This window comes from Balaenoptera musculus, chromosome 2, assembly GCF_009873245.2.
Source record: "Balaenoptera musculus isolate JJ_BM4_2016_0621 chromosome 2, mBalMus1.pri.v3, whole genome shotgun sequence".
Lineage (NCBI taxonomy): Eukaryota > Metazoa > Chordata > Mammalia > Artiodactyla > Balaenopteridae > Balaenoptera > Balaenoptera musculus.
In genome coordinates this window covers 101,965,528-101,981,311 of record NC_045786.1, presented here as the reverse complement: position 1 = coordinate 101,981,311, position 15,784 = coordinate 101,965,528, and the positions used below count along the sequence as shown (strand labels likewise).

Sequence of the window (15,784 nt, the reverse complement as noted above, 5' to 3'; positions counted from 1 at the left end):
CTTCTTCTGTCCATAGAATCACAAAAAAGGTCTACGACAGATCAGTGAGAGTGAAAAATAGTCTTTTATTGGGCTTGGTTCAGTTCTCTGTAAGATGAAAGAAAATATAGCAATGCAAAATATCTTATATTGCTACTGTTTATTGTTTCATCATTCCATTTATTGAATATTGGTGGTTTTATTATTGAAACTTTATACTATGCTTAATCAATTTTGTTTCCAACTCTATTATCTGATATTAATTTTTATCAATTTTAATTTCTTTTTTCTGTTTTAATTTGTTTTTACTGTTTTTAAATGACCTATCTTGGACCAACTTTCTAACTTTAACGTTTTGGAGTATTAATCTTTCTTATTGATTTAGGCAGAAACTGGCTTTTAACAGTAGGTTTAGATGATTTATGTTAAATCTGGTATTTGGTACATTTGGTTTTCATTCTTTCAATGTTTAGGATCTGTCTCTTTGTTTATATGAACTATATTACCCCCTTTATCTTTGAAAAAGTTTTGGAAGACAAAAAAAGCCCTATTTTAAAGACATACATGAATATCGTAAACCATTTTATAAGCATTCTAATGATCTCTTTCCCGAATCAAAAGCCTGTTCCACTCCCCTTCACGGAAAACAAAGGCTACTATTCTTTTCGTCTGTGCTTCTTGTTCCCTATGCTAATTTCCCATTCATAATTAAATATGATATTTCTCACTTTTTTCTCTTTCATGTTTCTTTTATGCTTTCTGTGTCTTACTTTTCTTCAAATAATTAAGCTGATGTCATAAATAACCCTTCCAGAGTTATCCTTACTTCTTTAACAATAGTTGCTATCAATAATTATCACAGGTTCATTTTTTAGCCATTAGTCATTCAAAATTTCTATCACTAATTTTAGCCTTGCATAGTGTACATTGTGGCTTTGAGCACTTTTCAAACGAAGCCCCTGGCTGCCACATTTCTTTTGAAATCGGGCCGATCTGAGAATGTCTCTCTGTTGCCTCCCTATACAAATGGCTTGATGTGGCCCACTATTCTAGAGTTGCAGCTTATCCCTTCCACAGAAGATGTCATCACCGTGTCATTAGGCATTTCTCCTTGCAGTGGAAAAAGCCAAAGCTAGTCTGATATTTTGCTCTTTGAAAATGACCTACTTTTTCTACTTGGAAACTTGCAGAATTCTCTTTTTTTCCCTTATAGTTTTAATTTTTTATGAAACTATGTCATGGTGTTGCTTTTGTTATTGATTTTGCCTGGAGCTTTGGACATACTCGCTGTAATTTTTTTTCAAATATAATGTTTTCTCTGAGTATTGATTTTATCCTTTTGTTTGTTTTTTTTCACCTTTGGAAACCTCTTTTATTTGGAAATCAGATCTCCAAATTTAACAACTTCTCTTGAATTATTTCCTTACTTTTTTCACTCCTTTTCAATTCTGAATATTGTAATTATGGATAAGGAGGGGGTGAACAATTGTTCTTTTTTTTTTTCTTAATGTAAAGAAACCACGAACAATGACAATTGTCAAACAAGGAGGCCTTGTTTTAATGAAGACCAGTTGACACCTGTTTGGCTGAATCAGGGATGACATGGCAGCTGGACCATTTTGTCCATTTTCAAACAGAGCAGAGGATTTACGGGTTCCTCCTTTGGTGAAGGTGGTAGCAACTGCAGCTAAACACAGAGCAGGTGGAATCTGTCACAGATCTCACTTCTCTACAGCCTGAGGAATTTTTCACATAACCTGCAGAATAAGTCAGAAGCAATTAAAAGACAACAGCGGTAAGTTCTTGATATGAGGAGCCCCCGCCCCCGCCAAAGAGGGCTCTGGAAGTTCAGCTCAGAGTGTGAAGTCAAGTGTATGAAGAACACGGCAAATGGTGTGAGTTACAACATGGCTCACAACAGCATCTGGGGAAAGGGAGAGGGAGATTCTCCTGGTTGTTTGAGGACCAGGGATCCCCTGGGGCAGATATTGTGACTTAAGATATCCATTCACAGGCAGCAGGATCTCTACCTGTCTGGGGTTTAGGGTGAGCCCTGACCTAGATCCTGGACCAGTGATTGTTTGGGGTCTAGGCCTGGGAACCAACAGAGGCCCTGGCTGACAGGTTGTGCCAGCCTGAAAGGGAGGAGGGTGGTGGGAGGCCTGGACCCATGTTCATGTGGACTGACAGGGATAGAGATGTGGGAAGTAAAAGGGAGTGGTCAAGGCTGGGCCGAGGAGGTTGAGTTAGGACTGAGATCACTAATGCTGTACTTGCCTCGGTGGCAACTGATATAGAAACAAGGGTTGGGCTAAGACTGTAGATGGCATGTCAATGGCCCTGGCCATTAGGAGCTGAGTAATAGAAGTCTTTGGGAGCACAGAGGCCATTTTTATGAGTCTGGAAGGACCTATTTTCCTTATTTTATCTCTCTACCAGAGTTGTTTGACAAATGCCTTTAGTAATTACAGGTCTTTTCTATGTCTAGGCTTCAGATCTGGCCCTTCTTCTATGATCAGACAGGAGGTTATGAAACCAGGAACTATATTTGTTGTAGTGATCTTCTTGAGGACATTGGCAATGACATATCTCTTTCCATTTGTTAGAGTTACCTGATAAATTCTGTCAAAGAAAAGTATGACTTCAGAGGGGGTACCAGCCCCTAATGGTCCTATTTACCTTGCATTTACTGATGTTCCTAACATGTACGTTTGCTCATTCTTTGCAAATCCCAAATCCACTAAGCTCCCCTTTCTTATCGAAGATCCTCTCATTTGAAGCCCAGAAAAAGTAGAAACAATTTGAGCCCAATTAATTATATAGCATTGGATTTCCAGTTCCCACAACTTTCCACTGGACATGATGTTAGATGGTATTGCTGCGTTTCCACCCCTTCAAAGCATTTTGAACATAAATAACTACAGTTATTTCCATCGAGGAAAACAGCTTGCTAAATTCATCTCCATGTACTTAGAATTCTAAGTTCCTCACTTGCCACTAAGTTATTAAAATTCACTCATTTTTAAATAGACTTCCACCTTCCTAAGAGGCTTCTACATATCCTGTCATTACTTTTCTGCTGCTTTCCACAACGGGTAGATAACTGATTTGATGGGAGAAATTAATTTGACATTTTATCCTTAATCAGAACATTAAATATCCTCCTAACCATAGTCTTAGTCATTTGTGTCTTGCCATCATACACCGATTGCACTTTCTTCTCTAGATCCATAGTTAAAGTTTGAAATTGAAGGTACACGACAGATGAGGACCTCAGTTTAGAAGCTCATTTGCTGTATCGATCCAGGAAAGATGGGCTTGCTCCCAGAGACTCAGAGACCATTGGGTGTCACCAAGGGAACTGCGCTAGAGACAGGAAAAGTGCAGGATGATTTTATTTTAAAAAACAAACAAAAGCAAAACCTCTGCTTTTCTGGGATATAGCTGGCATTTATGGGAACACGCCCCCACTTCTGAGGAATTCTGCTATGGGACTTGAAGGTAATCTTCGAAGGTGACCATGTCATATATGTCTCAGTTTCGCGCACTCAACAGCTAAAATTACCTGAAGGAACAAAGGTCTTCTGGGGAGTGGGAGAGGGTGAGGGAAACTGGAAGGTGGGGCAGGGCTGGATCAGGAGCAGACCAAGCCCACAAGCCTCAGTTTGCTCCTGTTTTCAGCTATCAGCCACCATTATTTATCTTCACCAGCGGTGAATGGAAGAGGCAGTGCAGCAGAGGTGCGCCCAGGGCAAACCGAGTGCCGCCCCAAAATGCGAGTCAGAATTCAGTGAGTGTCCTGGGGGATAGTCTGAGACTAGACTGCTCTTTAATAGAAGTTGTCCCCCTTTCCGCATCTGCCCCCATGGCACTTCCTCAAGCTCAAAACTTGTCCTCAAGTTCTGATTGACATGAAAGTGGTTTTGCAAATACATCTCTGTTTCTTTCTGTGGACAGGAGCTTAGAATTACTTAGCCCAGTCTCTCATTTGATAGATTAAAATAATTAAGCACAAAGAAGTTCAATGACTTGCCCAAGGTCACTTCTTGTTGAGTTTAGAACCACCATCTTTGTATTATGAAAACCGTCTCCAACATTTCCTAGATTATACACGTATTTTTTAAACTTGTGTTGAAACTTGGACATAGAATGTCTTCTGGCTGCTTGGCGCCTTTTGAAGACAGTTCTAATATTTGAAGAATTTTGACTAACGATTCCCCATCCATAGTCTCTCTAGCCTAAAAGGACTCTCCCCACCTCCTCTGCAGTAAGAAACAGGCACTGGTGCCACCAATCAGAGGGCCTCACTTAAGACTTTGATTCAGAAGGAAATGAAATAAGTTCTTCATTCTGCTGCAACTGTGGCTTCAGAGCCAGCTGGCTTTCGGAGGCTGTGGTGGTCTCAAGGTTGGGTTCCTGACAGAGGCACAGCACTGATGTGGCATCGGTGGCAACTGCAGTGATGTCAAGTCCCTGGTATTCAGGTCAGAGCAACCTGGAACATTTGGGTTCCGTGGTGACAACAGTCAAGCCAGTGTTGTGTTTTGGTGTGGGCAATGTACCTGGAGCTTTAGCCTCTAGCCCGGTTCTCCAGCCTTCCAAGGTTCTAGGAGCTCCCTAATAACCTTTTAGTAAAGTCATTTTTTGCTTAAGCTAACTCCATGGATCCCAGTATTTGTAAATGTTATTGGCAAGGTGAATGAGCAGGGTCAAATCAGAAAAACACCTTTGTTGTTCCCTCACCCCATTCCCTATTCCAACGCCCTGCCCTGCCTCTGGCTTCTGCTCTTATCTCCATCCTCTTTTCCCACTGCTCCTTCTTCTTTGTGTCTGAGTCCCAGGAATACCAAACCAAGTTCCCTAAATGTCTGGCGATTTTACACATGCCGTTTCCTCTGTCAGGAATGTCATTCTCCTTCTTGTTTCCCTAGCTTAACTCCTCCATCTCCTCTTATCCCACCTAGACTAGGAGGTGACACTCCTTGATGTGCTTATCGTCCATATGGCCACAAACCCAGCTCATTCCTCAGTTACAGCACTTATTATGTTCCGATGTGTCAATATACCTGTCTACGTACCTGGTTGGGTGCATCCTGAGGTCAGGGACCACTTTGTTTTCCATACCCCAAAACCCTATGGCATACTTGGCACTTACTTGGTTCTCAGCAGAAACTGGTGAAAGAGTCAGTGAATTAATATGAATCCAAGCCTTAATGAATACAGCAATAACTACATATGTTGAAGAGCTGTTTTACTCTTGGCATTTACAGATATTTGATTCAAAAACACTACCAACTAAAAATGATATATCATGGATAACATAATAACTTATATTGGATTTACATTTCCAGTAGCTGGTAAAGAATGTCCATTCCTTTTGCCTCTGCAACCAAACCACCTTCGGTTGCACCTGAGCCCAGAGCAACTGAGGTGCTCAAGATTGCCCAGCACAGAACAAAAAGGCTAAAGTCTTATTAAACAGTTTGGGTTCTGCTGATGGTGCATGGATCCTCTAAAAAAATACACAACTCTATGACCCAGATTTTCCAGAAAAGTCCCACTTTCAAGTGTTTGTTCCATTTTTCCCACAAATAAGCATACATTTTTCAAGCCATATGTCTCTATTTTGTTTAAGAAAACGTGACTGCTGTTAAATATCCAATTCCAGCCCTGAATGGTGCATTAAGTTCATGATAAACAGCCTTATATTTAACCAAGCACCTCACCTAAAAACGTTTTTTGAATTTACTCCTATTGAAAAAATTTAGAAATGTCACAGTACCTAAATTTTTAAAAAGGCTATATCTCCATCTGACTATATATAAAACTTGGCTACAATTTTTAACATTGTGCTAGTAAAGCTGAGTGAAATGCACTCCTTAAATTTGGGGCTTTTGAACCGGCTTTGCCTTTTGGCCAATTTGGCATCCATTGGGCTAGTCTTTCGCCTCTGACTCAAAATCATAATGGAAACTTTGACCTCACGTCTAGCAAGAAGGATAGGAGCAGGCCTTAAAACTGAGGTATCCCCACCCCAAATGCAACCACAGCGTTTCCAGTGCTTACCTGGTGGGAGCTCCAGGGCAGCCTGACTTGTCACCAGGGGAAAGGAAGACCTGGGCTGTTCTGGGGGGGAAGAGATGGTGGCTCTTGTTTGTTTGACTGACTGCTGCTTGCGCCCAGGAATAGCCAAAAGCAGAAGAGAAGGAAGCAAAAATAGCCTCTGATAAGGACCTGGATCCAGAGGGGAAACCACTCAGGAACAGAACTGAGGTTTGGAGACGGTCCTACCCACCCCTCTTCCTTTCACACACACCCTCGCTTCCTCTTCCCAGGGCCATCCAGCCTGTGAAGCCCCTCCCTGCTTGTCTGGGCACTCCTGGTCCAGCACTTGTCATCCTCAATGCCAGACACATGCTCGGCAGGGTAGGTGAAAGATGGGCAGGTGGAGCAGCCCTGGAGCTCAACTCAGGCGGCCTTCACCACTCACCTCCATAATCCCTTTTACGAGGGGTTGAGCTAACTGTTTGGAGCAGGTGGGTCCTAAGGAGAACAGGTCCTTACCTGAACAGATTGCAGGATGCATGAAGGGACAGATATTTAGTTGAACCATAGGAAGTTGCCAGTTACCTAGACAGATAAATAGATAATTTAGGTATGATAGATGGTGGATAACAATATGTACACCTAGGTAGATATAAAAGCAGATAGTGATAGAGATGGCAAGTTAGGAATATACAGATCAGTTACAATATGTATTTTAACTGTACATCAGTTATTTGAGGCACCTATGTGCCTCTTTCTAGAAGGAAAGGATGGTCTGAGGGATATCAAGGACAAAAGAACAAGATGTGCAGACATCTATGGGAGTAGTATCAGCACTGGTGACAGCCAACCCATGCCACAAACCCTATTCCTAACCTGCTCCCACCTCAACAATTACAGTAAAATCCCCAGCAGAACAGAACTGTCAGAAATTGAACTATACGAAATTGTATACACCACTTAGGTACAAATGAGATATTTTGTTTTAAGATAATCCATAAGTACATCTTAGGGTTTTGTAAAATAGCTCATAAACTATGATTTATACACTGGCTTGAGCTACTCTGCCCCCATGGACTCACAGTTATTATTTATCACTTTCTCCCAAACTGAAATATAAGTATTCCGGACCATTAGTTAAAACGTATAAACAATTGATCACAATCCTCTCTTACACCGAAGGGGACAGATGGAATTACAGTCAGGGTCACCTTCATACTGTGAATGCTAAGTTAGAGAACAAGGCTTTCCATTACCTCCTCTTTAAATGGGAGGTAACTGGCAGAGTAGAGCTGACCTGACGTGCCCAGCAAGTTTCAGGTCAAACGTCTTCAACCCAGAACAGAGACAATGGCAAGCCTTGCTCACTAGAGACTAGAAAGGTCACTTGAGCCCACCCAAGTGCAGGTGGCCCAAGGGGAAGAGACAGGGGACACTGCCTTGCCTTTGTAAGCCCCCATCGGTAACGTGGACCAATCAGTTTATCTACTCCTCAGCCTATAGGGAGAAGTGAATAAGGCAGCAGAGCGAAGGGTGTGTGTTTCCTCACCAACACTTTTGAAAGGGCTGAGTTCTCCAAGTGTCCTCTTTTACGAGCAAAAGCAAGAATGTGTAGAGAAAGGTCCTTCCTGCAAAAGTCTGTGAAGCCAATGGAGCTCCTTGGGAGCTGATGGGGTGGAGCCTAAGAAATAGTGATTTGTAACTCTTGTTATGACCCTTCTTCTACATATACACATATAGATAGCTTGGAAATCCCAATCCATATTTTGGAGGCCCTACTGAAGGGATTCCAATATTGCAAATTCCCTTGCTCCCCCAATGGGTGTGAGGTTTTCCACTTCTCAGGTCCAGGCATGGCTCCTTACCATGGTGGCCAAATGCTTCCTGGCTGGGGCTGTGGGATACAGATTGCCCCTTCATGAGCCTTGGGATACCCACCAAGGGAGAGTTGGGGAAACTACTTTGCCTGGTTGGAGCCCCAGATGGACGACTAAGGCCCCAAAATGTCAGGCCGAGAGAGCCTCCCCAGTTCTGCTGTGAATGGTCCAAGTGGGTAGCACACTTTAAACTATCTTGAGAAATGTCATGAGTGTGTCCCGGAAGCCTGTCTGGAAGGTGACACTTATGGACACTAACTTGTTTCCAGAATCAGAAAGGAGATCCATGGCAGATATCTACCCCCACCCCCCCAATCCCCAGAGACCTAAGGAAAATTTCCTTGATGCAGGACTCAAGTGACAGAATAGGTGATTGGGCAGGCCATGAAACCCATAGGCGGCACACTGTAGACTTCGTGCAGAAATCAACAATTTCTGAGACAGAAAAGAAAAAAAAAAAAACCAATAAAATAGCAACAGACTTAGAGGCTTACTTCTGTGACTGTGGAAGAACCCTTGAAGACCCTGCTGAGTATCTGAGTATGTGGAGAGCAGCAGGGATCTGCATGTTAAATTCCTAAACATCCCAAAAGGCAGGAAAAGAAAACATCAGCATGCGCACTGATGATGAGAAAACCCCCACAGAGGGCACAGGAGCGAGGAACTATTACAGGAAAGAGCGAAATAATATAATGGCTCCAGGATAATCAGAGATACGAGTATGAGTTTTGTTTGTTGGATGATTTTGTTTTGTCTTTAAACCTCTGAGAGGTTGAAGCTGCAGATAAGAGAGAAGAAATTTCAAGGTATGAGGTGCCTAGAGGGGTGGGAGTGAATGAGATCCCAAGTGGGTAAGGAAGGAGTTCCCTGGAGAGGGAAGACACATGCACCTCCTTCACTGATGTGTGGGCTTTCGGGGAGGATTGGAAACGATGCAAGTCAGTTTTAGACCAGAGTGGGGAAAGGTGACGAGTGCCATCTTGTTGAAACCATTCAACTCAGATTGGGACTTGAACCCACCGTCTTTTAATTGAGATCACATTCCTGGTCTCAGGACTTCTTTTTTTTTAAAACATCTTCATTGGAGTATAATTGCTTTACAATGTTGTGTTAGTTTCTGCTGTATAACAAAGTGAATCAGTTATACGTATACATATATCCCCTTATCCCCTCCCTCTTGCGCCTCTCAGGATTTAATGAAGCTCAGGTTCTTGATATCTCACTGCAGAAAGAATTCAGTGAGAGACACAGGTAAGAAGCGGATTTATTTAGAGAGAAACACACTCCACAGACACTCCATCTCAGAAGGTGAGAGGCCCGAAATATGGCATGGTTAGTTTTTATGGGCTGTGTAATTTCATAGGCTAATGAGTGGGAGGATTATTCCAACTATTTTGGGGAAGGGGCAGAGATTTCCAGGAATTGGGCCACCGTCCACTTTTTTTTTTTAATTAATTAATTAATTAATTTATATTTGGCTGCGTTGGGTCTTCGTTGCTGCAGGCAGGCTTTCTCTAGTTGCGGCAAGTGGGGGCTACTCTTCTTTGTGGTGCACGGGCTTCTCATTGCGGTGGTTTCTCTTGTTGTGGAGCACGGGCTCTAGGCACAGGCTTCAGTAGTTGTGGCACACGAGCTCAGTAGTTGTGGATCACGGGCTTTAGAGTGCAGGCTTAGTAGTTGTGGCGCATGGGCTTAGTTGCTCCGCGGCATATGGGATCTTCCTGGACCAGGGATCGAACCCATGTCCCCTGCACTGGCAGGCGGCTTCTTAACCACTGCGCCACCAAGGAAGTCCCCCACTTTTTGATCTTTGATGGTCAGCCTTGGAACTGTCATGGTGCTGGTGGGTGTGTCATTTAGCATATGCTAATGTAGTACAATGAGCGTATAATGAGGCTCAAGGTCTACTGGAAGTCAAATCTTCCACCATCTTGGACCTAGTTGGTTCTAACTAGTTTTTGTCATGACCTATAGCTACATCATTCTCTTAAAGGTTGTGCCCTGCCCCCTTCCCTCCTGTTTCATTATTGCCATTGTTCTCTCTGTGAAGTGTGCAGCAAGGTCTTTGCTCAGAGAGAATAAAAGAGAAGCTGTAAGGAAAGAGTGGTGGCAGTTTTCAAAAGCCATTGGGGAAAACTGGGGGACTGGGCCAGCCATGGAGGCATGTGAGGGAAGGTTCATGGCTCGGTGTTGATGAAGGTGGTGGAGCTGGTGGTGTGAATTCTGAGGAGGATGTGGGTGAGGACTGGAGTGTAACAGCCACTGGACTGGAAGGGCACCCCCTGTGTGGGGTGAAGCTGGGGGGTCTGTCTGAGCCACCGCCCCTTGAGGGACCCAGATTTCTCCAGCTTCCTTTGCTCCCTGATAGGAACGTGTTTATGAGAGAGGCCATAACCTTGCAGTGGTGACAAGGCTCAGAGTGGCACATGTTGAGGGGAGCTGGAACCACCGAGACCATTGGGACCCAGAAGCTAGAGGGTCAGGAAACAGAGGGAATCTCACAGAAAAATAGAGGGGGACAGGGGTGGGGGCTATTAATCCAACCTGCTATTTAATAGTTGAGAAAAATGAAGACCAGAAAAGGTAAAGACAGTGGCAGAGGAGGGACTCTTAGCAGATCGTCCATTCCTCATCCAGGTTATTTCCATGGCTCCCAAGCAGGGACGTGGGGAGGGAGACATCTAAGAGGAGGTGAATCTCCTCTTGGAGCCACTAACCTTGTGAGGGACAGGCTCTTGGGTGTGCTCCTGGGCGACTGGGCAAGACATTTAATTACCACCTCCCTAACTCCCCAGGCAAAGACTTTTTTCCAGCATCTCAGGATGCTTGTGAAACAGTAGGGAAGGGGGCAAGGCACAACTTTTGAAAGAATGACATAGCCTGAGGACATGACATAAACTGATTACAACCAAATGGGTCCAAGATGGTGGACAAGTGGCAGATTTCCACTAGCTCTTGAGCCTCAGTACACGCTCACTGTAACACATCAACAAGCTAAATGACACACCCACAGGTGCCATGACAGTTCCAGAGCTGACCATAAGGATCAAAAAGTGGGTGGTGTGGGGCTTCCCTGGTGGTGCAGTGGTTGAGAATCTGCCTGCTAATGCAGGGGACACAGGTTCAAGCCCTGGTCTGGGAAGATCCCACATGCCGCGGAGCAACTAGGCCCGTGAGCCACAACTACTGAGCCTGCGCGTCTGGAGCCTGTGCTCCACACCAAGAGAGGCCGCGATAGTGAGAGGCCTGCACACCGCGATGAAGAGTGGCCCCCCGCTTGCCACAACTAGAGAAAGCCCTCGCACAGAAACGAAGACCCAACACAGCCAAAAACAAATTAATTAATTAATTAATTTTAAAAAAAAAACAAAAAATACTAGCTTTAAAAAAAAAAAAAAGTGGGTGGTGGCCCAATTCCTGGAAATCCCCACCCATTCCCAAAAGAGCTGGAATACTCCTCCCACTCATTAGCCTATGAAATTACCCACCCCTATAAGAACTGACAACCCCATACCCTGGTGCCTTTCTCACCTTCTGAGATGGCCCACACTCTGCCTGTGGAGGGTGTTTCTGTCTAAATAAATCCACTTCTTACCTATCACTGTGTCTCTCACTGAATTCTTTCTGTGCTGAGACACAAAGAACCTGAGCCTCAGTAAGTCTAGACACCAGGTGAGTGATTCTAATTAAAAGACCATGGGTTCGAGTCCCAAGCAGGGTTTTGGCCAGGTTTGAGTCCTGGCACGTGGGTTCAAGTCCCAATCTGAGTTACACGGTTTCACTTGAGGGCTGGTGACATACGTGGAGGAAGGGTCTCCTGAGGAAGGGGGCAGTGGTGAGGAAATGCACCACTGATGCAGTGATAGCATTTGCAGGCAAAGCGGCTGCTCGTACTTGCCAGCTTCACAAGGAAGCTGAGGTTAAGAGTTTCAAAACAAGTTCATTGCCAGTAAAAAAAAAAAAAAAAAAATCAATCAAGACTTCAGCTCAGCAACTGCTCAGCAGCAACTCTGTCTCCCCACCTCCATACCCTACACTAGATTTGTCTTAGAATTCACCTACAACACCTCCTAGAGGCCTGGCCTTCATTCTCCTAGCCAATCACCATCTGGTTCCCAGGGTGAAATTCAATATCCAAACCCAGAGCAACAGCCTCCGGTCCTGGCGGTGGATATCAGAGCCTCAAGGAAAAGCTGGCCACCACAACGTTCTCCCCAGTGATGTAGCTGGCATCGGGAGAGCACAGGAAGGACAAAGTTCCCACAGTCCTCTGGCTGCCCTGCCCTGCATGGAAGGGGGACAGAACTGCAGTCTCGGTGCATGTGCTAATGAACCCTGACCTCTGTCTCCCTGCTGACCTGGCTGGAGGGCCCAGCATACCTCCATCCCTGTTTCCCACCTCCCAGGCTCCTCCTGTCCTCCAGCTCCCGGCTCCCAGGCTGTGCAACCCCAGACTCGGTGAGAAGAATTTCTGATAAGCCAGGATGCAATCAGAGTCCTGTCTCCTCCGGGGACCCCACCTACCTCTGCGATCCACAGAGATTTTTAAAAGAGTTTTGCACAGCCAGATTATATTCAAACTGAAAAAATTCAGAGAGTCAGTGCTAGATAGGATTGTGAAGGGCAAAAGAGTGGCTGCTCTTGGCAGATGTGTGCCTTTTGGCAAAGATGACCCTGCTTAGGGCTGGGGCTGGGGATTCCACTGGACCTCTCACAGAAGCCAGAGCCCTGACTCTGCTACAGAGAAGTGAGAGGCTGCTCTTCTCAGAGCCCCGAGTGGCTTGCCCAGCCGGGGTAAGCACAAGGTGGTTGGCGTGGGAACTGCTGGCAGCTGCTGAATCCTCACCACTCGGCTGAAGTCAGTCTTGACAAGTCCTGGAGACACACCATGCACCCGGATGCCCTGTGGGGACAGCTCCACAGCCAAGGACTTGGTAAGTCCCAGTGGGGCAGTTTGCTGGTGGTACTAATCCAGCATCTAAGAAGGAAAAAGAAACAGTAAAAGTACACTGCCAGTGAGGGGAGGAGCTCTTGCTGGACCTCCAGGGCTGTGGAGGATAAACCTTCTCTCTCTTAGACCCAACTCAGACGCTCCTCCCACTCCACCCCTGGGAATTACCAAGGAACAAAATTGAAGCAGGAGCAGGATGAAGCCCGGGCTTAAAGAAAAGTCAGGAAGGCAACGAGGCTATGTTGGTCTATGCTCGACCCAGAGAGAAAAGCTTAGGTGTGAGGTCAGGGAATGGGACTGAAGAGACCCAAGGCCAGACCCCTGCTGTACCATGACTTGGTCGACCTTGGGCAAGTCACTTAGGATCTCTAGGTCTCAATTTCCTCATCTGCTATGTGGTTTATAAGCGCTGCCTGTTGATAGTCACAGGAATGCCATGTCTATACTGCCCCCTGGTGTGAGATTTTAAAAGAACTCTCCTTTGAGCCCATACAGCCCCTCCGGTGCCAGACTTGGTGAATGCATGTTCAAGACACCCGCTTCCTTCAGGAGAATAGAGTACCTCTCCAGGGTGCGTGGCTTGGCGAGCAGAGCATAGACTGGATTTCAGCTCCCACTTGTCCCTGTCCCTGGACCTGTTGCCTTTGCACAGTGAACAACCTGTACAACCATCCACGGCAGCCCTGGGGGTGTGGGGTTTGAATGAGATAAAGGCAATGAGTGTGATTTTAAATGTGGACCAGAGAGATGTTCAGTGTTGTGCACTTGGATATTTTTATCACACAGGATCAATATTCACTTCCCTGACACCCTGGCATCCATCCCACTGCCCCCTTCCAAAGCTCCCCACTCACTGTGTGGAGGTACATAGACAGCAACAGTGGCAATCAGCACCGCAGAGCCTCCCCTGTGAGGAGACAGACAGGTGTGATGAGGTAAAAGGTGAGCACAAATGAGAAGCAGATGCTCCCAGAAAATGGGCTTCTGACGAGGAGACAGAACTGAGCTATAATAGGAGAAGAAAGGAAATTGGGGATGGTGCCAGGGTCTCTGGGGAGAAGTAAAATCTTTGGGGATGTTGGGCCTGAGAGGGTGCTGACACAGCCTCCCCTCCTGGGAAAGCCCAGGACTCCCTGGAACCAGTCACAGGGGCAGGGCCAATCAGTAGCTGGATCTCTGGAGGACAGAGCGGGGAGCCTGGAGGCAGCCGTCAGGATGAGGTCGGTGCAGCCCAGGGGAGAGCCACTCCCATAGGAGGGAAATGCATTTAGAGTCACCTGAGTTCCAAATCTAGAACTGTTTCTGATTCAGACAAGAAGAGGTGAAAAGCAAAGGGGGGAAAATCTTGGCTACCAGAGGCGTGCAGGGGAGGGCCTGAAGGGGCTTCCTCTGGCCTCTTTGGAGGGGTTTGGCTCTCTGGGTTACACTACCAGGCCCTGGGCCTGGCATCTGCCCTGCCATTCTCAGAGGACACAGCCTGTCAGGGGTGATTGGGGCTCCTCTGTGGGTTTGGAATCTGCCGGCCACATTCCTTCCAGACAGTCCCTTCTGCTGTGTTGGCCACATCCCCCGGGACAAAGTAGCCTGCAGATGCAGTTCAGGAGGTGACGGGGGACAGATCCTGGCATCCAGAGCACACTCCTTCTACCTGCTCTCCTTGGGATATTCCACTGCGGGCTCCTTCCCCAAGTGTCCCCTTGGCGTAGAGGACAGCAGGGCAGAGTCCCCCCAACTCCACGGGCCCTCCCTGCCCTCCCCCCTCTTCTCCACGAGGGGCAGCAGCTGGCTCAGCGGCACAGCCGGGACCTCACGTTCACGTCCAGGATCTGCAGTCAGAACGGGGTGGGGAAGGAGCCACCTCCACTCCCTGGAGTCCCATGGGGAGAAGCTGGGGGTGTGGGTGCTCTTCTCCCAGGGTGCGGAGGAGGGGTCTGAGGGACCTGCTCGCCCACCAGGAGCACTTGGCTTATGAACCCCTCACTGTCATTCGCGCACAGACCCTCCTCATGGCACATCACCCTCCAGAGAACCAGGTCAGTGAAAATAGCATCAGGAAAGGACATTAGGAAAGCTGGGGTGTGAGTGCCTGCTTTAATGAGGAGAGGTGAGAATTTGCACAAGGTAAACAACGGTGCTGTTTTCAGGGGCAGATGCTGAAATCTGACTTTCCTAGAAAAGCCTGAGGCTGGGCAAAGGAGGCAGGGAGAGGAACTTGGCTGGGAAAGCCAGGGAATGTGAGAACCAAAGAGAGAAAGTGGGGCAGGGTCTGCAAGGAGAGAAAGGAAGGGGTGGTCAGCGGAGGAAGACTCGACAAGGAGGAAAGAGGGAACGGCTCGCCCTGATCACAGGACCCACCTCTGCGGGCATCAGGGGAGGGGTCAGGATGGTGCCCTCAGAACAGCAGGGGCAGGGGGTCTGCAGAGGCAGCAGGAGCCCCTGCTGTGCTTAGTGCATTCCATCTGGGATGCCGGGCAAGGGTCCCTTTTCTCAGCCGTGCCTGGGGACAGGTGAGGCGTCCCTGGGACAGCCAGACTGGAGGGATCAGAATGGGTGCCAGTGAGTCCAGACTACAACAGCCTCAGGTTTCTGAGCCAGGAGAGAGGATCTGGCCCTGAGTGGGTGTGTCCCGTCACATCTCAGGCTTGGAGGAAGGCTGAAGTAGAGAAGGTCTGCAGCATCACTGGCCACCTGGGCAGATTGACCCAGGTGTGCTCTACCCATTGGGACCGGGGGCTGTGTTTCCAAGGAACAGGGGGCATCTGGGAACACATGCAGGTGTGTGAGTAGATTTGGGAGACGGAGAGAACCTCACAGCTCCGTGCTCCCCGGGCCTCACCTTGTCCCCCACCTGCTTACCGGCCCCCAGGGTGCTCCCCACCAGGGGGTTGACTGCAGCACTCACACCAGGAATTTGATGCCCCCAGCACTCTAG

General features: G+C 47.0%; 1 protein-coding gene across 1 annotated transcript in view; it reads right to left on the bottom strand.

Moving 5' to 3' along the window:
- Positions 1–10,078: 10,078 nt before the first annotated feature.
- Positions 10,079–15,784, bottom strand: part of LOC118889884 (dehydrogenase/reductase SDR family member 2, mitochondrial-like) — a 64,100-nt gene continuing 58,394 nt past the window's right edge. The window contains 5 exon segments of the mRNA XM_036842032.1: positions 10,079–10,146; positions 13,707–13,759; positions 14,501–14,657; positions 14,660–14,678; positions 15,689–15,749. Of these exon segments, the coding sequence (XP_036697927.1) occupies positions 10,079–10,146; positions 13,707–13,759; positions 14,501–14,657; positions 14,660–14,678; positions 15,689–15,749 (358 nt within the window).